General features: G+C 42.9%; 1 protein-coding gene across 1 annotated transcript in view; it reads left to right on the forward strand.

Annotated features, from left to right (window-relative positions):
• The window catches only part of pcdh7b (protocadherin 7b), a 181,135-nt gene that overhangs the window by 89,261 nt on the left and 66,523 nt on the right, over window positions 1-25,351 (forward strand). The window contains 2 exon segments of the mRNA XM_079579828.1: window positions 3,422-3,550; window positions 3,552-3,641. Of these exon segments, the coding sequence (XP_079435954.1) occupies window positions 3,422-3,550; window positions 3,552-3,641 (219 nt within the window).

Raw genomic sequence — 25,351 nt, forward strand, 5'->3', positions numbered from 1 at the left:
CTCCCTTGGTGCAGGGGCCGTTCAATTGTTTCTCTTTACTTTGCAGTCTCGCCAGCAATTCATTAGCAAACAGCCGTTTAATTTATGTTATTAGAAAATGTGGTTTCGAAGGAATATCGGAACACCGCTTAATCTGAAGCATTTCTTTGCTTTTTGTAGTTGTTTTTGAACGAGAGATATTGTAACTACTCCAATAATTTCCCAGGAGTGTGTGGTGGAAAGTTTTTAGCACTATGATCTGAGTACAGCTGCTAAAATGTGTCAGTTTTTGCAATTTCGCAAACAGCATCTGAGGTGTCTTTAGCTTCAGCTTTATTTTTACTTTTTTGTAACTTGTGAATCCACTATTTACAACAAACAAGCACAATATGAAGATGAAAAAAAAAGAAAAGAAAAGGCTTTATTATCTTCGCATCTCCTCCAGGCACTGTTACACCTACAGAGCCCATTCTTATTCCATGCCCATTTTTAATTATGCAACAAATGTTTGACTCTCCAAGTGAAATCTGCATGAATATTTATACTGATTCATTTGTTGAGTGTTGATTGTAATTACATGGAAACATGATTTATTGCCAAGATTTCCGCGTTAGCCAGCCAGCCAGAGAAAAGGAACCGGGTAGAAATATAAATGCTAATTTGCTAAACACGCGCACACGTACACTCACACTGTGCACGGCAGAAATCCACTTCTCCCAGTGGCTGGTGGGAAATTGTTTTATCAAAAAGAAAATCTTCTTCCAAAGTGAGCCTGGTTGTAGGTCTAGCCTTAGCTGTGATCCCTTCCCAGCAAGCTGTTTCTGTACAAGCCTAAAAGTGAGAATATGAAAGGGGAATTAAAAGATTTTTCTTTTTTTTTTGTTGGTGATAAAATATGTGCATAAATTGCCTCTTAAAAACCAATACTCTACCTGGGGCAACACATCAGGTAACATTTAGATGTGCTAGTCCAATTACTGTTCAGCGCACGTTCTGCTGTTCGCTTTCTCTGTCACACAGAACTTTAAAAAAAAAAGAACACATTCTCATTCATTTTTCGACTCACTTTTCTGTCAAAAGCTGTTGACTGGGATACATTGGATTTGTTTAGTAAATTTACGATTAATTAGTTTGCCTTTTTCTTTCTCCTTTCAGCAAGTGCACAGAAAAATCCACTACGTCAGTACATGTTCTTTAAAGGACTAGATGCTTGTTGGTCATTTTTATACTCACTACTGCCACCTCAGGTCTTACGCATAACTGCAGGTTCTCTATTACAACTTTTTGAGTGACAGTGCAGGATTTTAGAGGCAGTTGTGGTGAACAGGTCTGGGCTCATTCTACACATTTCATACTCACTACTGCCACCTCAGGTCTTATGCGTAAATGCAGCTTCCATATGAAGCTCGTGCATGACGGCACTTTGTACCCGAAGTAACAACTTTTTGAGTGACAGTGCAGGATTTTAGAGACAGTTGTGTTGAATAGATCTGGGCTCATTCTACACATTAGAACATGGCTTGAACAAGTAGTATATAGTATATGGGGGGGGGGGGGGATGATACTTAGTTTTAACATTTATAAACACCCTTTAATGTATCCACATTTGCAGTTATATACACTGTGTTAATTTTAATTCAAATTGTATTTCAGTGCCGTTAAAAAATAAACAAACTCATGGGCCCAGTGCAGCTGTTTCTGCTCGTGAGCATTCATGGTGATGTTCAGGAGACTCCAGAGGCACCAGCAGTTTCAAATACCTGTTTGCTGCTTTGTAGCAGCTGTTCTCTTAATCTAAGAAACCCTCCTTATTGTGCCTTTATCTGCACAACCCCGTGTGTGTCTGAATCAGCCACAAATGTCTTATCAGTACGACGCTTAATCTTTCATGAAATATTGAAGGTTTTCGTACCTAGACCAAGGCATTCAACTATTTCACGCTTTTCATCAGCAGAGAGATCCTTTTTCTTTCCCATATTGCTTGAAAATGATGATCTGCTTAATCACGTGGAATGTACTTTTTCAGCAATTTTGCCCTTAACTGGGCTTTACTGACAACTAATCATCACAAGTGTCTGAGATTGATGTCAGTGATTCAAAGAGTCCTGAGACACAATACCATCCATGAGTTTCATTGAAATATATTTATATATATTTTTTCCTTTATGACACTGAAATACACTTGGCCTAATAATTAACGCAGAGTGTGCAAAGCATAGGCTATATTTAGACAACGAAGCCGTCTTCCCCCTTCATGGAAATGGCTTTTCAACAGAAATGCAATACAATAACCAAACTGAGACGTCGATTTGTTTCTTCACACTTTTCCCTCACGTCGTTCATCATTTTCAGCCAAAGATGCCTGACTCCACACACCTAGTACCTGTCAGCAGATAAGCTTTGGCGAAACACAAGCACGTCAGTCTGTCCCTGATCCGACGGCGGAGGCTTGGAGATTGATTACGGGCAGATGTACAAATTAAAGTTATCATTGGGGCTTGCAAGGGGGAACGCGCTTGATCAGGTGCGACAATTACCAAACAAATAGGAGGAGGGGAAGGGAGGGACCCGAAATGGTTGAGTAATGGCCTCGTGTCGCGTCTAATGTTGATGACGGTGCAAGGAGGCAAGGAAGCAAGGAGGACAGCCCAGGGAAGAGGAGTTGCAGGTCTAGGAAGGATGCCTGATTGTGTTTGTATGAAATTAATGACCTGCGTTTGCCATTTGTTATGCTATTTATCCAGGTAATGAGCAAGCATGGACTGCCATTTCTCACCTCATGTTCACTCTGTCCCAATCATCTACCATTCTCTATCATTAGCGTCAAAAGAGGGTGAAGAGATCCACCATTGATAGGAGAATGGCCCAGTTAGTTTTGATCATCGAGTGTTCCGTTATGTGAGGGCAACACGTGAAGAGTGTGGCCACAGGGCTTTGAGGACTGACGTATTTGTTTGTGGACACATGGTTGTGCTTTTTCTTTTGGTGAATTTGATTTCCAGCAGAGCCTTGTTCACCATGTCCTCTTTGTGCAGAATAAGCAAATAAATGTGGATCTTCATCACCACGAGCATCTTGGCCTCTCGTAAGAGGAGATCTTTTGCTCCTTGTGCCCCTTTTACTAGTTTTCACATTCAAGGTTTTCAGGGTGAGATAAAGCTAGGAGCTTTTTTGTATGGTTAAAAAACAGGTCAGTGTTGGGTTTTTTGATGGAGCAGATTGAATGGCAGAAGTACAGTGTAGATCGCTTTGCTTAAATTATTCCCACAATTCCTTTCCCTGATTCTCCCAACAAAATTTTCCCCGTCTTTTTTACCTATTTCTCTTCCTGCTCAACTCAATGTTCACCTAAATCGTTTTTTAAGACCCAGAGGATCCCAGATCTTCTAAACTGACACAAACAATCCCTGTCGTGACCCGCGGCGTCTGGTTTTTCTTGTAGCCATTTCGCCGAGTGACCTTCTCGGTGGTGAGCCAGCCCCAGGATCCTCACCAGCAGGGATCGCTGCAGAGCTGCTACGACAGCGGTCTGGATGAGTCGGAGACACCCAGCAGCAAGAGCTCGTCGGGCCCCCGGCTGGGCGCCCTGCCCCTGCCCGAGGACAGCTACGAGAGGACAACGCCGGATGGCAGTGTCGGTGAGGCAGAGCACATGGAAAATGGTAGGGGCAAACACTAAAGAAAGATTAGAATCCCTGTAGATGTAGGCAACACATAGTGCATCACATAGCACACGACAATGCCTCAAGTACACACACATACACACTTTATTGTGAAAGAGTCCTGCGGCTTAGCTGTGATTTGACAGTTCTTGGCTACAGAGAGCAGCGTGATGAGGACTAGGATTGTGTTGCCATAGCTGTGATTTCCTTTGAATAGGACTAATGCTCTTCCAAAATTCAACATCATGTAGGGGGCTCCTGGATTTATTCTAAAAGCTTTGTTTCTGTTTCAGAAACAGCAGGCTTATTTGATCAAAGGGGCTTCATGTGGGAATATATGTAAGACACATATTCTTTTAAATCAACACCCTTCATGCTGTCTTGTCTTCTTTTATATTGCACTATGTTTTGGACGTTGTTACAATTCCTGGTAAATTCCATCTAAGTTAAATCAGTGTGCACCTGGTGAATTGCCTTTTATTTGTATGGATCAAGTAGAAAGGGGAAAACAACAGGGGGTTAAGACCCGACCTGGATTGTTGGACAGATGTGGGTTTGTCTTGAGTGAATCTTTGATTCAATCAGCAGATGGAACTGATGTAGTAAAGAAACTGTAGTGGAGCCAATCTAAGCGGCAGCGCAGGAGAAGATTGCTGTGGCATTCCTGGGGCGCGGCGCTGTCTCTCCCTGGTGGAACCCGCACACTTTACATGCACTAGTTTAGTTCAACTAGATCCCAAATATGTGAGGATGTGCGTGTGCTGTGCCTGTGTGCGCACTGAGAGATGGGGGTAATGGTCCCATTCATAGTCCTGGAGTCTGAGGCGATGCTTAACAAGGAGTAGCTGTCTTGAGAGTGCTAAGCCTAAGTGCGCAGGCTTTCCCTCTGCAGCTTAGCATAAAGATATTCAAATCTCCTAAAGATCCCATCTATCCTCCCTCTCAGTTTGCAGAAGGAGTTTCAGATGGAGTTGTACATGCCACTTCTGCTCAGGGTCATAGTTATGCTCAAAGCCACAGCGAAATAAATTTGCAACTAAATATTTTCATACATAATCGTTCATAGAAGTCTGATTTAATTCAAACAGACAAGGAAAGTCTATCTATACAGGATTGTTGACTCGTGTCAGTAAGTCTGAATATATTAGCGTAGACATTTAAATTTGGGTATTTCTGCTATAATTTAAAAGACGCTGCATGGCAAAGAGAGTTTTGATATGATCGAGTGGAGGTCAATTTGTGAATCAATTTTCATCCAAAACAAACAACATTTCCATTCCCTGTGCCATCTTAAAAGATATCTGTCGAATAATATCAAAAAGGCAGACAAATAGAATTACAAAGTTGTTTCTTTCTTCGCGTCTGAGAGTTCTTGACAAATCTCTCGTCATGAGAGTGATTCTATTGCTAGAACTCCCGACTAAGCATCGGAACAGGGTGGCCTTGTGGTCTGCAGGGAACACAATATCGGTCTTTGTCATCAAAAGGTATTTCTCTCGAAGTACCCTTGACGTAGACACATGCCCTTATTGGCTAATTCAGGTCACTTCACATTAGAGCATCGGCTGAACACCCATAGCCTTTGTGTAAAAACAAATGCAATCATCTAAAGGTTAGGGCAGATATTGGCAAACTGCTGCGGCCTCTTTAAGGGCGCTAAGAACAATCATTAGCGCTCCCCCTTGTGCTGTAACCCAGGCCACACGTGGACACTTCGACACCGTGCGACAACAAAAAAACGACACTTCCGAAAATTAAGCAGAAAGGGGGGGGAGAACAAAAGCTAGCAGATGGCGCCTGTTCTTAGGGCTAGCTTGGGTGCAGTTAGCGACAGGTAATTCTGGACATTTACATGCATGATTGGTGGTCGGAGTCGGTTTAGTGCCCCAAAAGCAGACGCCGTAGGGTCCAGTTAAACCATCGTTTCGTAGATTGGATTTTTCACTTCCATTTCTTTTTTTGCGTTTCTTTGGCTAATAGGTTGAGACCAAAACGGGCCCCAGATCAAGCTAAAATTCAATGCTATTTTTTATTTTTTATTTTCCCAAACGCAATTCCTGAGAAAGCCTATTTGTGCCTTTTGTTATGGATGAATGGCGGACAAACGTCTAATGCGCCCTTTTTGATTCTGTGCTCTCTCGGAAACCCTGTCTTGTCAATCAATGGGTTTCGCACAATGTCGTGAGAACAATCGTCCACCTCGAATCAGCCTTCCCTCGCCAGCCGCACTCCGCCCGCCTCCCTCACACCCAGACGCACGGCTGCGCTCAGGCGCCTCTCGCGAGGACCTCGGCAAACAGAAAGACAACATCAGTATTTGCACGAAAGTCATATTACCTCTCTCCACACATGTGCCGAGGGACCCTGTCTCTTCTTTCTTTCTTCCTTTTTGTTTTTTGCCATCGCCATCTCCTTCATCAAGGTCAGCCTTTTTTCGAACTTTATTATTTTCTCTTGGCTGCTCTCTTTCTCCGCGGGGAATGGCAAAAAAAAACAAAAAAAAACAACAAGAGCAAAACAAGTCCTCCGTCTTCACCAAATTCTGCCGGACTGTCAAAGCAAAGTGCTGTGGGTCACGAGAAGAATATCGTCAGATTCTTCCCAAGGTCTTTGATCAAATTTGAAAGTTTTATTATTCAAAAGAGACGGCTGGATATAAACTCTTACACAAATGACTCCCAGTAGGGGCAATGAAAGGCGGTATTACACTAGAAATTGTTGGAGAAATGTTGTGGTCATTGCATTTCTTGTGTTGTTTGAGGAACCAGTGATATTCTTCCTGTATTAAGAGTTTGAAGAGTTTGAACATCCGAAGGCCTTGATTTTGCTGAATGAATACAAATCGTTGCCCCCTCTATCACCCATCCACATCTTAGCTCATCTTGATCTTCCGATGCACAGCTGGCACACTCACTTATTCATGAGCTTACCATCATATATTCATCCACGCTGAATGTTTGGAGTCAAGCGCTCGATTGGGAAGTTACGGATGTCGAAGAGGTCTTTTCCACGACTTCATACATAGCGGCGTTGGTAGGTTCAGAGATGCGTGAGTTCGTATTGATCTTTGCAATCGCCAGGGGAGGGCAGGGGGTTTCTTCAGTTTTTACCTCAAAACGTTTGCCCTTTCGAAGGTGTATGAGGTGTCTTCTTCGGGTGAATCAACAGCTCGCGGGCCCAGAAGACGCAATATGATTGTTCGGCGTATTACATCAGTGTCAAGAGCCCATGCCTTTGTACTCTATAGGTCACGCTGTCAATTACGTCTCCTTTCCAATCCATAGAACGGGAATAGAGAACGGGATAATGCGACGGCGCAACCTCTCACCTTCTACCGACCGCCCTTGTATCCAAGATTATAGATGTCTTAATGCGCTGCCAGTGGCAACGCGATAAATATGTAATCAACGCTCCGGCGTGAGCAAATGAGTTTAATCGATAGGTTAAAGATCGCGAATGCCGTTTCTTCTGAAAATGGATGTGGCGCCTTTCAGTGGGTTTTTAGCTGACAGTGTGTAGCAAGAACAAGGTCTAGTGTAGCTTGAAGCTGTTTGCATGTGATTATACTGGTTGTATAGAGATGAATATGTATGCTTATGTATGCTAGTGTTTGGCTGTTGGAAAGTTGTGAGTTTGATTCAGGCCACACGGTCACTTTTTGTTTTGTTTTTTTCAACTCTGGTCATTTTCCATTATGTAGATAGGGCTTTTTATTGGTCATTGGTTTGGAGTATGAAACATTTTTGTCTTTCAATGCGAAAGAAGGAGATATCAAACAATGCGATTGATGAACACACAAACATAGGAGTTAATGTATAGTTATCCGTCTCAGTGTCAACATGTCATTGTCTTAGCTCTTCATAGCCTTGGGCCCATCATAGCGAGAATAGGCTTAGGCCACCCACAAACCCCTGAATATGCCTGGAAGAAGACGAATGCAAATGAGATAGTGACTGGCAAAAGAATAATTGTGATAATGAACACAAACATATTCAACAAGCGAGTATGCGTTTCCAAGAAATCTGAAAATCACTTCCTCCCGGCAGACGATAGTAAAAGAAGTTCTCTTAAAAAAAACCACCATGTTTTTCTTTCTTATTTATCACATTCCGTTGTTTGCCCACAGTCCGGAAGAAATACATTCCAGTCCTCAACTTTTATTTACCACTATATCACAGAGTGCATCGTGCGGAGGCTGATTTTGTTTATGCTGGCTGCAAAGACAGATGAATAGTGCAAATTTATTGTAGCTGCTAAGAGAGTAATAGCACATCCCGCTAGCTGCTAACGTTAACATTCCGCCCACGTCCCCTTTCTTTCCCTCTCTCTCTCTCATTCTACCTCTCTTTCTCTAACTTTGGCTCCCAGACAACAAGCCCTACCGTCACGCACACACATCCAATCTCTATCTTGTGCCCGTCTCTCCCGCTGAGAAATCTCGGGGTACCTCGGTCGGATTACAAACATCATCATTTACTGTTGGCTAGCGCGCACAGAGGAGACAGACAAGTGGCACATCACAGCAGTTATCGGGCTGGCATTGGGAGGAGCGGGGGACTAGACAGAGCGGCTTCAAAGGAAAATGCTGGACACACTTTAATATATGGAACCATTAAGGGACGTGTGCTCGGGTGTTGTTAGAGACGTGCAATGTCCCCGCTCGCAACAATGGAGCTCGTCCAACGCTCTCAAGCACCTCGCAACATCGCAGTCTGTGTAGGGGGAATAATCAAACGACTCTATATCCGTGGCAAGTTAATGGGCTTTTGACCGTTAGAGTCAGAGTTAGACCTATATATCGGCTAGTCGATATATCGGGCCGGTATTTGGGGATTTTACCATATCGGCCGAGTTAGTTTTAACTTCCACAAGCTAGCCGAACAAAATGCCGTGGCTAGCAATAGTATAGATACAGACGGCATCTCTGGAATCGCCCATATATGGTCATGTTTGAAAACAGTTAAGGGGGAAAACAATTTTGAAAAATACTTTCTCTAATTATTCAAAAACTACTATAACAAACGCTGAATTATGAATATAGTTTTCTACTAAATAAAGATACAAAGACATGGGGAGGAGCAAAGTGGTTCAACAGCCCATAAATACATAAGTAACGGAGAATGCTAACATGATGCTACATGTTAGCATCGGGCTAATGCTAACGGTTAGCTAGCGCTAGCTAGAACTGCCGTTTTTTCACGTCTACGGGTCCATAGGGATATTTTCTCATAGCAGATTGTTCCGATGGACTTTATTTGTATGTGATAAATAAGTTCCACCAGAAAATGTCTAAAAAGAGGGAAAAATTGTGTTTCCCAAAAGATTCTATTTTCCCCCTCGGTGAGGCCATGCCCCCTTCTATGACGAGATGCCGTCTGTATCTATGCCAATGCTACCAGTAGAATGCTAATGCTAACGGAAACTAATCAAAGCTGGGACAGAAACTATGATTTGGAACACTTAAAGCAGGGGTGTTCAAAGTGCGGCCCGTGAGCCAAATGCGGCCCTGAGACAATTTTTTTGGTGGCCCTCGGCCTTCTTGCAGAATCGGTACACATTATCAAAGATGGTCCTTTATATTTGAAATGTAATAATTCCTATGATAAAAGTTTGGACACCCCTGACCTGAAGTAATCAAATCAAATTATTAAAATTATTAAAAGTAATTATGTTTTTACAGGATGAGATTTGGAAGAATCGGCCAAAAATATTGGTAAAAAATAGACGAGCATATCAGCATCGGCCAATAAAAATCCTAAAAAATATCGGTCAACCTCTAGTTATAATGTTAGATCTTCATACGATACACAACTGGTGGTGGCGTTATGGGTCAACGGTCCGCATTCAGAGATACGTCACACAGAGGAATCAAAGTTTCTCCGACATTTATCTTCAAAGCCTTCACCAAACCTGATCTGATAGCGTCCATTTTGTCAAACGCTCTTCCCTTTCTTGTCAACATTGCTAATTTTTCGGTTCCTTCCTGCTTCACAGTGTTTTATAGCATCTAATTTACCAAGCAGAAACATTATTTGAAGTCATCCTCCAGTCACGCTAGGCTATATGTCTTGTTGAGAAATTGCACAGTTGTGACCAGACAAGTAACTGTATTGTCCCAGCACATCTGCATTTGACCCGTCCTGCATCCAGTGCCTCAAAGTAACCATTCAGGAGCTGTGAATGTGAATGACCGCAGAACCTACTTCCACTGGGACCCATCTTTGGAATCTTGCGCCCAAGCTTGTGGCGGTCAGGCTTTTACTTGGCGAGAGTTCATTCTTACACTCAAACAGCGTGGTCTCAATGCAGAATCTATTCCGTGTTGTTGTTTCTGCCTATTTACGCCCTTTGGAACACACATTGCTCAGTCTGGTTAAGCCGCCCGTGCATGTGTGCTGGTGCGTGTGCGGAAGTCTGTTCATTAGGCGGCGCGTGAACGTGGGGCCAGATGGCAAAGCGAGTTTGTTTAATTAAAACCATTCATATTTCAAGAGCGGCGCAGCGCAGGCACTGGTTTTTAGGTCTGATTTCCCCAAACTTAGTCAGAGGAAGCGCGTGTCTGCCCGCTAGTAATGCAGTGCGATCAATCAGCGAGTCCCCGCATCTATCATCGTCCCTCCCTAAGGTCACTGTACTCGCATTAATTTAAGTTATCCAATCTGGACCGCCCCGAAAGTGCATTCATACGGAGCTTTTCGACGCTTTGTTTGAACACATCTCCCCAGCACGCCTTTTTGTCTTTCATGTTTTGCCCCGAGTCGTCTGTCGGCCAAGCGTGTCTCGTATTCATTTCCATCTGTCCCCAGCTCTTTCCGTGCACTATCCCGGGGCAAGAGAGACAGCGAGGGACGCGGAACGAACAAGAGGACCCGCTGCGACCGTGGGGAGGAAAGAGTAAATGAGTGCACGGGAGCCAAAAAAAAGAAAGAAAAGAAATAGATGAAATTTGGAGAGGAAAGAGAGTGTTAGGGTGGGGGGAAGAATGGCAGGAGAAGGGAGGAAGGCGATGGTGGTTACACGCATGACAAAGTCCCCAGCAGGGAGTGGCTTTTTTGATGGGGAGGATGATTGATCACTGTGGCGCTGTGGAGCAGGCAGGTATTCAAATCATCGGCGGGTGTCGCATACAGTGCAGTCTCACACACATGGACTGCTGAGTGCACCTGCAGTTTAGGGCATGGACGTCCGAAGTCTGGCTATTCGGCTGATCCGCGCACATGATGGATGCACCTTCTGTCGATCGGTTTTAAAAGATTATGTCGTAAATGGAAGTAAAACCTGTAGGATGGGGTGGAATGGGTGACTTAGCTTGCCTGCTTACAATTGAAAAGATCCAATTGTTTCAAAGTACAGGCGCCCTACCTTGTTGTAACCCAGTTTGCTCTGTAAGGTGCAAAGTTTTTGGAAAGTTGACGATTTGGCCTAGTTAAAGAGCTTTCTGCAGGTATAATCTCAAACACATATTCATCACGATCTTCATCAGTTGGTCAGAAAAGTGCCATGTTGATCTAAAACTGCTGAACAAGACATCCAGGAGTTTCACTTCCTGATTTCCCCACGATTTTCACCATGACCATCCCATCCACTTCGATAAAGAGATCGGCCAGAGAGATCGAAGCGTGATGAAGCATTTCCTGGAAACGCACAACCTCAGGAGGTGTTTGTTCGCTGCCATCGCGATGCTAAGAACAGAGGCCGCTGGAGAAGATTCAAAGATGACTTCCTCAAAGATGCGCAGTGGGTGGAAACAAAGCTCCCGGTACTTTTTTTTTTTGATGAGAGAACAACATGGTAACGTGGTGAAAAGCTTGCTCGCCAAATAAAAATCGACTTCCAACTAGACCCACGCTTCGGAAGTCGTGAGAAGTCTGTGAGGAAGGGTTCCTGGTGTTAGATAACAGCATCCGCACCTCAGTTTGCTGTGGGGAAGAGTTGTTTTTACATACTTGGACTGGCTTTTGTCTTGGCTGCTGCTGTACTGCGGTCATCCCTGAAGGTGCGTTGCCTCAAAGTCGTATTGACGGCTTATTGTGATGGAGAACGGGACAGTAAGCTCTTTTCTACAGCCCCGTTGGCCTTGGATCGCCACACATCAATAGGCCACTGTCTAACATTAGCTGGCGATACAACCCTTTGTGCACAAGTTCCGTTGTCTGGTCGTCAAACTTTTACGCACGTGTAGCCTTATTTACTTCTTCAACGGGATCGTGAGGAAATAAATGCCGAGATCACCCAATTCGAAATCCTGTAGCGATCGTATGTGCAAGCGCGCTGGGTCAGACACAAAGGAAGGCGGACATATTGCGGGGGGGGACCAAGTGTGGCTAATGGAATTGTTACTGGTGGTGTTTCTGCGGGAGCTAGAGGCGTCCTGACACCCACTCCTGACAGAGATTAAAAAAAGCCATTCAGCTGGTTATACCACTGATATATACCGAGGCATCACACAGCCACGGAGGCTATTTGGTGTTAGCGAGAAAGAAAAAAAAAAAGAAAGAAAGAGAAAAAAAATCCTTCCATTTCAGTACAGCACTGCTTTTAAAAGAAGCGGCGCTGTCAGGCTCTCGCAATAAAAGGCCCTGCTCTTGTAAGTCGACCATATTGTTTCAGAGGGGGCATGTGTGTGTGTGTGTGTGTGTGTGTGTGTGTGTGTGTGTGTTGATTTCTTTTTTGGCTTTTAAAACATGCTCGCCTGTTGTATATTTTTACATTTTGCAGTTGAAAAGGCGCGAGTGGGAGAGTGTGGAGAGAAAAAAAAAAAAGAAAAGAAAAGAAAAAAAAAAAAAACGGCGGAGAGAAATGGGGTTTCGTGAGCCGGCGACATGACTGTGCTTTCAATGAGGGTCCTACAGTCACGTCGCATATAGCCTTTGCATTCGCGCTGCCTTTTTTCCCCGAGTCACCCATGCAGGGACGACGGAAATTTGGACAGCATCCAAATGGGTTATGTTCAGAATGAATAAAAAAAAAACGAAAAAAACGCTTCCTCCTCCTCCAGCAGCTGTTAATATGCAGTGCCTACACTGGACTCGCGATCAAGCGTAACATTATGACCACAGGAGGTGAAGTCAATATCACACCGGATGATGGATATAGGATAAGATAGTGAGGAAAATGCTTTCAAAGTTCGTTTGTTAAAAGCAGGGCAAGTGGATAATGGATTTCGATGTGCAAAGCCAATGCAGCAATTGATAACAGCAAATATACGAATGCTTTAGACTTGAAGATAGTTTTGTTGTACCAGATTGGTAAACAAGTGAGCAAAAAGTCTCATAATAACTCTGCCTGTTGCACTTTTCAAAATGTTTTCCATTTTCACTACATTCTTTTTACATGAACTCAAATATTGCAGGTTCTTATAATGGAAAAATCCTAAATTTAAAGCCACACTGCGCAACATTTTGGATTCCACTGTTGTCATTTTTTTTTTTTTTTTTTTTGCAGTGGGTAAAGAAAGAATGTATTTAGATGAAGAAGCAACCAATTAAATTCTCATTAATGGAGGCCTTTAGTTGACATCTCCATGGAGACGAGCTGGGCACGTCCCGCTCAAGTTACTGTCAGGTCTGAGGAAAGATGAGCCACTCACAGCAAACACATTTTTTTCATTTTTCAACAACAAAAATATCTGTAATAATAATAATGCTTGTATATTATTGTATTTATTGGGTGAAATGTTACGTGGTGTGGCTTTAATACTTAGGGGAGTCATTTATAAAGGCAGGTGCTAAAAAGCGAGTGCCGGCTGAAAAATAAAATATGCTATTTTATATGTATGTTGCACTTAAAGTGATAGTCTGGAAGTCTAAATGTATTACAAATTGTATGTACAAATTGCCTTTTCAATCAATCAATCAATCTTTATTTATAGAGCGCTTTTCATACACAGGTGCATCGCAAAGTGCTTTGACATTTAAAAAAGTCATTAAAAACATTATCGCCCGTCAAACCCTCCCTATATATACAGTTATCACAATACACACACACACCTACACCCCCACCCTTTACTCTACACTCATGCTCACACACAGAATCATAATCAAGTACATACGGCTGTAAGCCTTTGATGTAAAGCAATAGTATATATGTATACATACTGTATGTACTATTTTATGTAAAGTCCCTCCTTCCCAGATCTCAGCAACTAATCAGAGTCTAGTATCCTCCCGCGTTGACCAATGAGACAAGCTTTTCCTGTGAACAAGCCCGTCAGGTCCAATCAGAAGGGAGGGGGAGGAGCTTGATCTTTTACTTTTAAAAATCCTGATCCTGCTCTCCTCATTTTGCAAACTAAGAAGGGCTTTCTGGTTAACCCTCGTGTGGCCTTCGCGGGTCTTTTTGACCCGCTGTCATGTTCCGGGCATTTGGATACAAGGAAACACAAGGGGGCGCCCTTCCAACCTTCTCAGTGTAAATGTGAGTTGACTTTCTTCAGAGTTAGACTTTAGGTCAGACACCATGAGTGACAGTAACATGAGGCTAAATACAGTGAACTCTTTGTTTGCAGTAATAAGGCTGAGGCCTCATTGCTCTTCAGTCACAGACTGAGAAGTGAAGAAGGAAGTCATGGAGCTTCTGCTTTAGACAGACCTTCAGACTTCTGCTGCATGTAAGGTCATATTATGTCATATCAAATGTTGTAATCTGTAAAGCACTTTGTGATACCTTTCGGTATAAAAAGCGCTTTATAAATAAATATTGATTTATCATATTCTGAAACTTTAATCTGTAGTAAAAACAAAATATATGGAAATAATTATTACAGCTACAAAAAGATAAATATTTGAAAATCATGTATCTAATCAAAAAATTTTTTTATTTACTCTCATTCTAAAAAAAATAAAAAACCCAAACAAACCCAAACCATTTGTATCTGCTGTAAAGTCATGTTTGTCCCAGTTCCTCTGAGTCATGGTGGGCCATGGTGGACCATGACAGATGTGGACAGGACTGTGGTAGATCTACTTTTACTTTGGAGAAAATAGTTACTATAGAAACTGTTGAAGAAATGAACCTCATGAGCTTCTTCTGTAACATCTGTCCACATCAGTCCTGCTGCACCACGACTCAGAGGAACTGGGACAAACATGACTCTACAGCAGATACACATGGTTAGGGTTTGTTTGGGTTTTCTTTTTTAGAATGAGTAAATTTAATATTTTATATTAGATACAGGATTTTTGTAATTGTAATTATTACTACAGATTTGAGTTTCAGAATATGATCAATCAATCTTTATGCATAAAGCGCTTTTCATACCAAAAGGTATCACAAAGTGCTTCACAGATTACAAATTTTGATATGATGTAATATGACTGCTATGAATGCAGCAGAAGTCTGAAGTTCTGTCTAAAGCAGAAGCTCCATGACTTCCTTCTTCACTTCTCAGTCTGTGACTGAAGAGCAATGAGGCCTCAGCCTTTTTACTGGAAACAAAGAGCTCACTGTATTTAGCGTCATGTTACTGTCACTCATGGTGTCTGACCTAAAGTCTAAGTCTGAAGAAAGTCAACTCACATTTACACTGAGAAGTTTGGAAGGGCGCCCCCTTGTGTCACCTTGCATCCAAATGCCCGGAACATGACAGCGGGTCAAAAAGACCCGCGAAGGCAACACGAGGGTTAAAGAGGGGAGGGATTTGATTGTTTACTGTCAAATTCCACTCTATGTCTCCTCCCTTTGCAAGCTTACAGACTATCACTTTAATCTATCATTTGATGATGCATGTATTACAACATTAGGGCCCCAAATCTCATATGTAAATGAGACAATGCTGTGCGAGTAGAAAATGCATAAACACTTAGTAAATTACCCCCTTAGTGCATTAGAACATATTGTATTGTAATATGTATCGTATCGGGACTTCTGTATCGTGATTGTATCGCGACAAAATTGTATCGTCCCAGCCCTGGTAAATCAGCAAATAAGACAAGCTGTATCATTAATTATTTTAGAGGTTGATGTTAATGGCAAAACTTTACTGTTTATTAGGGCTGGGACAGAATATCGGATCGGATTTGGATCGCAATACTTTGTGCTGCAATAACCAAGTATCGATACTTACTTTCAATTCCACTTCAATAAATGTCAAATAGCATTTTCTTCATAAACTTTGGACTCTTTTCTTATTACAAATCATAATTACTTACTGTATCGTAATTCGTATCGGATCGGCCCCTGAGCATCGTGATACGTATCGGATCGTGACAAACAGCCCTACTGTTTATTGCAGGGGTAGGCAACGTCAGGCCCAGGGGCCAAATTCGTCCCTCCAGCATAAAACCTTTGGCCCCCAAGAGAATTTTGAAGAAACACTTATTCATAAATCAGAGACCAAATATGTGAAAAGGACTCTAAAATGTGGAAAATACTGTCAATATTTTCACATTTCCCAGCAAAAACCCCATTAGGTCATATATTATGTGCAAAACTTATATTTGTAGAAAAAAGGTGCTTTACTTTGGGCTGCAATAGTGAGTTTTTGGCCCTTTGGCGTTGAAGAAAATCGGCCCTCCGTGACACAAACTTGCCTACCCCCGGTTTATTGCATAATGGGGCTAGTCGCCACATCCCTTCACATTATGACTACCCCTAGCCGGCATGGTCATAATGTTCTGGCTGATTGCACAGCAGTACCTTCCCTTGGCTGGAGAATGCACGTCAGGTGTTTAGAGAAGACAATTAAACTGCTCCAAGGCATTGAGCCAGAACCTCCTCTCAATCCACTTGTCCCAAACCCACCTCGACAGCATGTTCTCCCCTCCCTTTGCCCCGCTTCTCCTCCCGCTTCTCATGTCTCGCTCCCTTTTTTTGTTTTTTTTTTCCTTCCCTCCTTCCCCGTGAAATCGCCGCGGTGCATTTCAGGTGAACAGGTTGCGCCGGAGTGAGCGATCATATTTGCCCGAGCCTCGCTTTTTGGGAACATCAGGTGTGCCGTAGTGGGGGCGCAGTGGGCTACCGTGTCATTCCCAGTGTGCGGTCTGCGAAAAAGGCTTAGGCGGAGCCACAAGCCGCCGCGCATGCCAATAACACAAACTATTTACTTATTTATCTCCGCCGCGGAAAGCCAAACACAATATCGGACATCCCTGAGTACATTTACGCGCATATGTCGGGGCCTGCCAGCGTCGCACCGGGAGCGCATCTGACTCAAGGCAAGCCAGAGAAAACCAAAGGCATTCATTTTCTTTTCGCGCTTGGGGGAGTTTGTTGGAGGAAAAAAAAAAGGCAACAAACAAACAAGAGAGAGAGGGGGGGAAAAAAACAGCATTCAGGTGTTCACACATTTGTAGGCCGGCACCAAGCTGGGGCCGCTCATGCATTCATTCATAGGCTCGCCAAACGTGGTGTATGTTTTGTGCGTACTACATCTCCCCACTGCCTATACTTTCTCACACATACGCTCATGCATAATGAAAAAAAGAAAGAGTCGATCTTCGTTGCCAGCGAATTCCTTCCACACTTGCGAGCTATTTAATTTTGCACAAAAGGAAAGCAGATTAAAGTCGGACGAAAAAAAGAAAAGGTGTTTTTTTTCTCCCGAACCAGATGTAGCCAGCCAGAAGTCAGTCTGTTGTAGAATTAGCCATGTTGAGATGCTATCCTGGCTTATGACCTTTTAGGCGGGATGAAATTCTACATTCATTTTCCGTTAGACTCCTGCATGCTGTCTTTTATATCATGTGTAACACAATGCCCTGGCAGCTTAACCTTTCCCATCTTCTTACTCTATCTATTCCCCCACTGAATGTATCTGAATAGTGAAAAACCCAAAACAAAGTTTCCCGTCCCTGTCTGATCCAGCCACAAATCTCCATTCTTCTGCCGTCATGGCTGCGAAACTGGCATCCCTTATGGAGGGGGATTTTGTCGGCAGCTTGGAGTGCACCACTAATTGATACCAATTAGGTCGCATTATTTAGGATTCTGACATGATGCTAGTCTTTAATCGGGCTTGTTTGATGACTCAGACAGCGGCTAAGCGCTGAGAGGAACGATCAAAATACGAGCAAATAAATGGTTGGCTGTTGTGGGCTTTGTGTAGGCAGCTAATGGTAATGGCCATGTTGCATCAAGGAGGTAGAATGAGTGGCTTATTAGTATCATTTACATTTAACAGCCAAATTAAGCTGATTTTAGGTTCTTTAGAAATCTTTAATCGGATGTTTTAGAGGCCTCTATACATAGCAACAGTCTGTATGCTAATTCAGAAACAGGTGTTTGATTTGCGGGTGTCATGATCACGGTCGTGCTATTAAGGCGAGACACGAGATTTCAAGATTTTTAGATTAGTTGTCAACCCGTAACAGCTTTGTTTTAAAGCCGTACTAAGTAACTTGTTTACCTTAATAAATCCTTTTCGTGGTCCCTCTGGGGGTAATACAAGTGTTTGTGGGATGATTGGGTGGTCTTTCATCTCCCCCGGTGTCTCTGGCCAGAAAACCACAATTGCAACTTTCCTGCCAATGGGTCGGAGTCACCAATACACACTAATGGAATCACGAAGAAGAAGCTAATAGGCTAATAGGCAGAGCAACTGCGGGCTAGCACCACATTAACAGTATTTACAAGTTTGAGTGAAAAAAACTCCATTGTGTAATGGAATGTACAATATCCCTCTCTCCCTTTGTCTTTTCTGTCTGCGTAGTATTTACTGTCACAAACAATTAATGAGTAAAAAACCGCAACATGCTACGACGTCTGCAGTGGCGTTTATGTCCTCTAGGGGCATGAGTTTTTTAGTACTGCTTTAATGTCAGAACAAAAAAATAGGACACTCTTTGTGATGCTTATCTTCTTTTTTTTTCCTCTTCCTGGAATACGCAAGTTCAGCATCGTGGCACGCACCGATGTTTAAAATCTAATTCATAGCCTTATTTAAAGGTGCACTATGAAACTTTTTAGGTGAAAAAAAATAAATATTTATGTGTTCCCATTTAACCTTTTAATGACTCGGTGGCATTATGGGTGCAGCATGGCACCTTTGTTTTCCCTCACAGTGGCCTCTATGACGCGCCAGGATCAATTGTTTTTAGGGGTTCGTTACAGAAATGGACCAGAAACACAAAAACTATTGATTCTAGAGCGTGATAAAGTCCACTGTGAATGAAAGCAAAGGTGCCATGCTGCACCCATAACGCCACTGAGTCACTACAAGGTCAAATACACGCAAATATCAAGTCTTTTTTTTCCACATAAAAAGTTGCATAGTGCATCTTTAAAGGCACACCACATAACATTTTGCTCTGTACTGTTGTCATCAATACAGAACATGCTCCCAATGACCAGCTCAACACAGAAAATGCTATTTTGCAGTGGGTACTCAAAGAATGGATTTGTAACGAGGACTTAACCTGTTTAAATCTCAAATTCGTCTGACTTTAGTCACATCTCTATAGAGACGAGCCGGAGACGTACCCACTCCCGGTAAAGTTACTGTCATATCTTAGGAGAGCTGAGCCGCTCACAGCAAAGGCACATATTTGTTTGTGCATATATGAGGTATTTTTCAATTAAGAAAACATCTGTCGCTTGTATTTCAATTGTATTTATTGGAAAAAATGAGCTATCCTGGCACTTTCTATTGTTAAGGTTGTGCTGGCCATTTTCTATGCACAACCTGGCTTATTTTGAATACGCATGACATTCCTGTTCTCATAGTGTATTTGTTTGAGTAACCTATAGCAAAACCTTATATACCTTAATAGTACAGGCTCAGTGTAGAGGATTTTTCCAGTCAAATAAAGCCATACCGTCTGAGAAGTAGACGATCCTGCTTTGGCGACACTTTGCAGGTACAAGCAACAACAACGTTCACGATCCTACGCAGTGTTCCAGTCCATTTCCAGATCATTCGTCTAAGCACACGAAAACACGCTCAAACTCACAAACCTGCATTCATTTCGATCCTTTTTTTTTTTTTTTTAAGTGTTCCGAATCCGCTGAAGTCTCTCCTGTCGTCGCCTGCGTATGTGTTCCCTCGCACATGTGAATAAATCATGTTCTCAGTGGGGGCTTCTCGCGACGAGACTCTGGCCCTAACCAACTTATTTTTACTTCCCCTCTCTCTCTTTCGTTTTTTTTTTCTTCTTCTTCCCCTCCTCATAAAAATAGATGAAAGCTTGTTACAATAGAGGAAAAGGGGGGGGATTATGTTGGCCCTCTCCCCCCTCCCCTCTACCATTGCGAGTCTTGTGTCTTTGAGGATGCAGCTAATATGGCTGCTACAGTGGCGAGGGCAGGAACGAAACGGAGAAGGAGAAGGAGGGGGGGGGGGGGAGTAGGTGGGAAGCGCCTCGGGAGACGGAAGGAGGATGATTTATAGAAAGAAGTTGTCCACCGGTAAAGCTGTGTCGACGTTTCCTAATGGGGCAACGGCCTGAACTCTGACCCCCGGTGAGGCCCCGCTTGGAAGCTTTCATGAACCACCTCATACATGGCTCAACCTTCGGGGACGAGATCCTTCACGAGTTCCCTTCCACTGCGAGAGTTTTCATTTAGCGCCTGCTTTTTTTTTTTTTTTAAAGGGGGGGTTAGATTTCAAAAGCGGAGCGCTCATGGACACAATTATTAAAGGGTCACGGCGTATGCGCGAAAGCCTCTCGGACGATCAACTTTGACGTTTCCCGATGCGTGTGTGTGTGTTTTTATTTTCGCCACCTCGGGGTTTGGGGGCGAGAAGGAAGCTCATTATTTTTTTCTTTTAGCCCCGGACAAATTTTTGGGCAGAAGTCGGCACCGAAGAACAAAAGAGCGGGGGGTTTCGTCAAAGGGCGAGAGTGCATTTGCTGATTTCTCGTTTTGTTTTTTTCCCTCTCTTCTACAAAAGGTTGGCCATCCAGTCCGTCAAACAATGTATCCCCTAGCGACAGCCGGGCGAGAATTGCTCATATAGCGGTCAGCATTAGCGGCATGCATCTTTTATGAGTCCGGGAGCTCAGCCCTACTTAAAACCAAACCATCTCGGCACCGTTCTTACAGCCGCCGTGAAATTGTTCTATTTGCAGTTTTCTCCCTCTTTGCGACTGCGGAGCTGCCTGCTTATGCATTGTTGACCCATTTAAAGGGTTTTAGCGTTTTCCTCCCCATTGTGCATGTCTCTTTTAGCTATAGTTTATTTTTAACAGCGGAATAAATCGCGGCGAGAGAGAAAAAAAAAAAAAAGAGAGACAAGAGACAATTTTTCAAGAGATTTAAAAAAAAAAAAAAAAATGTATTACCTCATTCACCCTCCTCCCACCACCTAGAGCCGGCTCAAAGTTCTCCCACTGCGCTGAAACGAAATGTCGTCAGCAGTATATGTGGCGGAGTACAGGGAATGTGTCGGCGTTAAAAAAAAAAAAAAAAGCTGACAAGTTGGAATTATTTCGGGGCGCCACGAGGTGCCTCCCTCCCTCCTCGTGGTGGTGTGGATGAATATGCATCCGTAACATGTAATTGATGTGCAGTGTTACAGCAGGTGAGATGAGTTTCTCCTGAGTGCCACTTTTCAGTACAGTCGGAATTGCACGGAAGTAGTGGTTCGTTTCGGAACTGGAACTTGCAATTACAGGAGATGGAGCTTCATGACAGGGAAGAAAAACACTATTTTGCACCACATTATCACTAAACTCTTTATTAACACATTCACTGTTTCTGCCAGGTATAGGGCGGCACAAGATATCACCAAATTGTAGTTATTGTAGTAGTATATGTAGTATAGATTTGTAGATCAGCCTAAACCAAAAAACCCAAAGTTGCTTGACAATTTTGTTCCATTTTACTTACTTACTTTACTTACTTTGATCTTTATTGAAGGGACAATGTACAGAGACATTACGCTCAAAGAGACAGAGATGTACTGCACCCGATTAAAGCTAAATAGCTAGTTTCCATCCGTAGTCCCTGGTTACATCTATACAGCATGACCATTCATTCTTCTAACAGTCAATCACATAGTCCAATCGCCATTCCTATTTACAGACATGTTAAAATACATTAAAATAATTCAGTGCTGCCCCCAGTGGTTCACAATGAGTAAGCAAAAGCTACATTTTGTCATAGAATAATGGAGGACCTAAAACTAGCCCCTGTTAGGATGGCAGGTTTGGTCTTTCAGCAGCCATTTTTTCAATTTCCCGGTACTATACGTAAGTACTATAATAATATAATACTATACTGTGCAAATTAAGTTTTTCGTATTGGGACACTACACTGCCCTGTAGAGGAGGAGCGTGTAGCCTTGTTTTGGTCATGATAGTATTGCAAAAATGTCTTTGATTTTAAAGTGATAGTCTGGAAGTCTAAATGTTTTTTTACAAATGTTACAACATGTGCTATATCTACCTAGTCTTGCTTTTTTTATGTAAAGTAAGTAATATACTAATAACTATATATACATTTTTTGGTAAAGTCCCTCCTTCCCGGATTTCAGCAACTAATCAGAATCTATTATTCTCCTGCATTGACCAATGAGACGAGCTTTTCCTGTGAACCGGCCTGCCAGGTCCAATCAGGAGGGAGGGGGAGGAGCTTGATCGTTTACTCGTTCCTGCTCTCGTCATTTTGCAAACTAGGAAGGGCTTTCTAGTTAAAGAGGGGAGGGATTTGATTGTTTACTCTCACATTTCTTTGTATCGCTCTTTGCAAACTTACAGACTATCACTTTAAAGGAGCATATTGTGTTGAAACATCTTCTTACATATTATGCAGCTCGAGCCAGGCACTACTGCCACGCTTCTACCTCTGCGCTCCTTCACTTTTATAAGTATTAAAGTACTGCACAATTAGCGATGCATTTCTCGAAAAGCGACCCTCGTTTTCTGGTTCATTCTCGCACAAAAAGCAAAGTCATGTCTGATGGGCCTTCTATGACCCATGAACAAAGTCCATTTACTCTCTCCGTGTTAAAAAAGAAATTGTACAGCTCCGCTTCCTTTGAGATCCTCCCGTATACTCCCAGGTGTGCTCTGCTCCTCCTGGGGCCACGGCACATTCCCCTGCCCTTTGTCCGGTGATTAGTGCATTATGACGGCTTGAAAAGGCAGCTGCTGTTGGAACACAAAGGACCATTCCAGATCGTGTGCAGGTTTGATGGCTGCAGGCACCTCCACCCTGCTCCCTGTAAGAGGTGACAGTTTAAGGCCTCCATTATAGGCCACAATAGGCAGGCGGTACGGAGTCAAAACACCGTATGACACAAAGGGGGTTAAGTTACACCATGTAGCACCTGCAATGAACAGTAGTGTCTGATGTGGTTTGCCGAATATGAGGACAGTAAGCTCACATGCTGGCACCTACATGACTTTAGAGGTGGGAGAAACAGGAGGGGAAAGGGAGTACATTAGGGAAACGTTGGAACGAATGGCAATTCTGGCAGCCATCTTGGGACTGGCCCTTTTAACCCAGTGCAATGTAATCAAATAGGAAACGCTATTTCCTTAGTGGTGTTTCCCACAACCCCTATTTATATCAAAAATAATATATATCTATTTGTTTCCTATTTTAAAAAAGTATTTCTGTACTTTTTAACACTACATGACTTAATGGAAAGAACAACGCTAATACGGCTAAACAACATAAACAAAAATCAAGACATTTCAAATATATATTGTACCTAGACTTACAAGTAATACAACCAATCACAAACAATCAGTGTGTCTCACATTCTGCCACGGAATCAATGAAAATGTTGCTCCCGGTTTTGCATTGGGTTAGCCTTGCCAGCCAGTCACAAGATGGCTGCCACGTGTCGAGTTTGAGGAATCTTTGAGGAAAATCATAATTTTTACTCTTTTTCGTCGTTTTCTGGCAGACTATGAGCATATTTAGCACACACAACTAAAGTCAAGTCAAAAAGTGGTCATTATGAATGTTTTTTCATGGTAGATTGTCTACTAGAAGTGAAAAACCGACAGTTGAAGCTAGCGGTTAGCATTAGCAAGAAGCTAACATTAGGATTATGGTTAGTATTTACAGTTACATGTACACATTTGGGCCGTTACACCACTTTGGTCCTTTCCTTTTCCTCTGTATTTAGTAGAAAATACATCCATATTTCAGCATTTGTTAAAGTAGTGGTAATTTTATGGTAATTTAGCACCAAAAACATTCATGCACTATGAAAGAAATATTTGGACTTTTATATTCTTTCTTTTGAATTTCCCCTTTTAATTAATCAAAGTATCAAGGTATATATTTGCATTTCTACATCTTGTTTCTTGCGGATATCAATAATCCAAATATAAACAAAAACGGTTCCAGCAGATTTGGTTCTAAAACCAAAATACAGTCATCCCTGTGACTTTTTGCGGCCTTCCCCTCTCAGACTAATGGCCCGCTCGAAGGCTAAAACAATAGCATTTATCTTGTCCGCGGCAGAAAGCAGGCCCCGGGGCGATCTCTTCAGTGGACTTTTGTGGAACTAGTCACAGAGGTGTCTCCTCGGGGCACCGCGGATTGGATTTGGGCTAACTAATGAGCGGCAGTCAGTGGAGGATTGAGGGGGCTGACATGGGCCATTGTTTTGCCAAGTAACTTCTCAAACAAACGTTGATTTACGCAGCCTTCGGATGTCACCGCCGAAGACATGAAGATGGAGAGAAAACAGAGGCAGAGGCGGTTCTAAGTGTATGAAAAAGAATGCGAGTGCCATTGGCGATTCCCAAACGAGGGATCGGAACCTTTATTGGGTTGGCGTCTGACAAAAAGAAGTAGATTGACTGTATTGTCACGAGGATATGGCATTTCAACGGAATTCGTATTGATTATTGCTTCACAACATTAATAATGGTTGACTTTTCTCCAGTTTCGGACTTGACTGATATGTATCTACTTGGATGTCTGAGATTTCCTGTTCACTAGATACAGAACTGACAAAAGATATCATATTTGGCACATTAGTTTGACATACCATAACCCTCCACTTAAGTTCCCTTTTGAATGGATTGCCCCTGTCATAGCAATCAACAAGTGCAACAGCAACACATTTTTTTTTTTAGCATCCTTCTTATCTACTCAAAGTGCTCGTTCTGTCTCAAATCTGTCAACATGACTTATTTTAAAACGCCATCCGTTCAGCAGCCCGTGTGCTGGCAGTTTAAACGCCAAAACAGGAGATTGTACAACCCCATTAACGAACCAAACTATACGTCCCACAGGCGCTCCGGAGTATGTAAACGTGGACCCCTTTATCTCTCGAAGTGAAAGCCTTGCAATGAGCTGTTTGTCAGTCTTAAACACAGCATTACTGCAAACTCCCCGCGAGCGCCTGCATTTGTTAAAGGGATGCTACCGGGCGACTCCTGGCAAACAAGAGGCCCGCATTATACATAAGCAAGAAGGATGGCTCCGGTGCTGCAGGTGCGCTTACCCAGCAGCACGCGAGAATATACAAAGAGCTGTTGAGACTAAGTGGGGAATGCAGCCAAGGCGTACTTGAAAGTATTGTGGCAAAGACGTAGGTGCTAGCTGCAGGCGGCTAAAGACAGAGGAGGAATGACAGGGAATACAAAAGTAAGAATGGAGTGGAGCCTTGAAATTGTAAGAGGATTTTTTCTTAAAGGAACAGGCTTACCTGAGCTTAGACGAGTTGATACGTACCTGTCTGGTCTTTGTGCGTGCCCGTGGAAGAGGTAGCTTCCAATGACACGCTTGTTTGGAGCTCTAGGAATATGTTGGGAGAGGCCAAATGCTAACAACATCTTTGGTCTTTTTGCGTGACTGAAGGCACA

Source organism: Gobius niger, assembly GCF_951799975.1.
Source record: "Gobius niger genome assembly, chromosome: 21".
Classification (NCBI taxonomy): domain Eukaryota; kingdom Metazoa; phylum Chordata; class Actinopteri; order Gobiiformes; family Gobiidae; genus Gobius; species Gobius niger.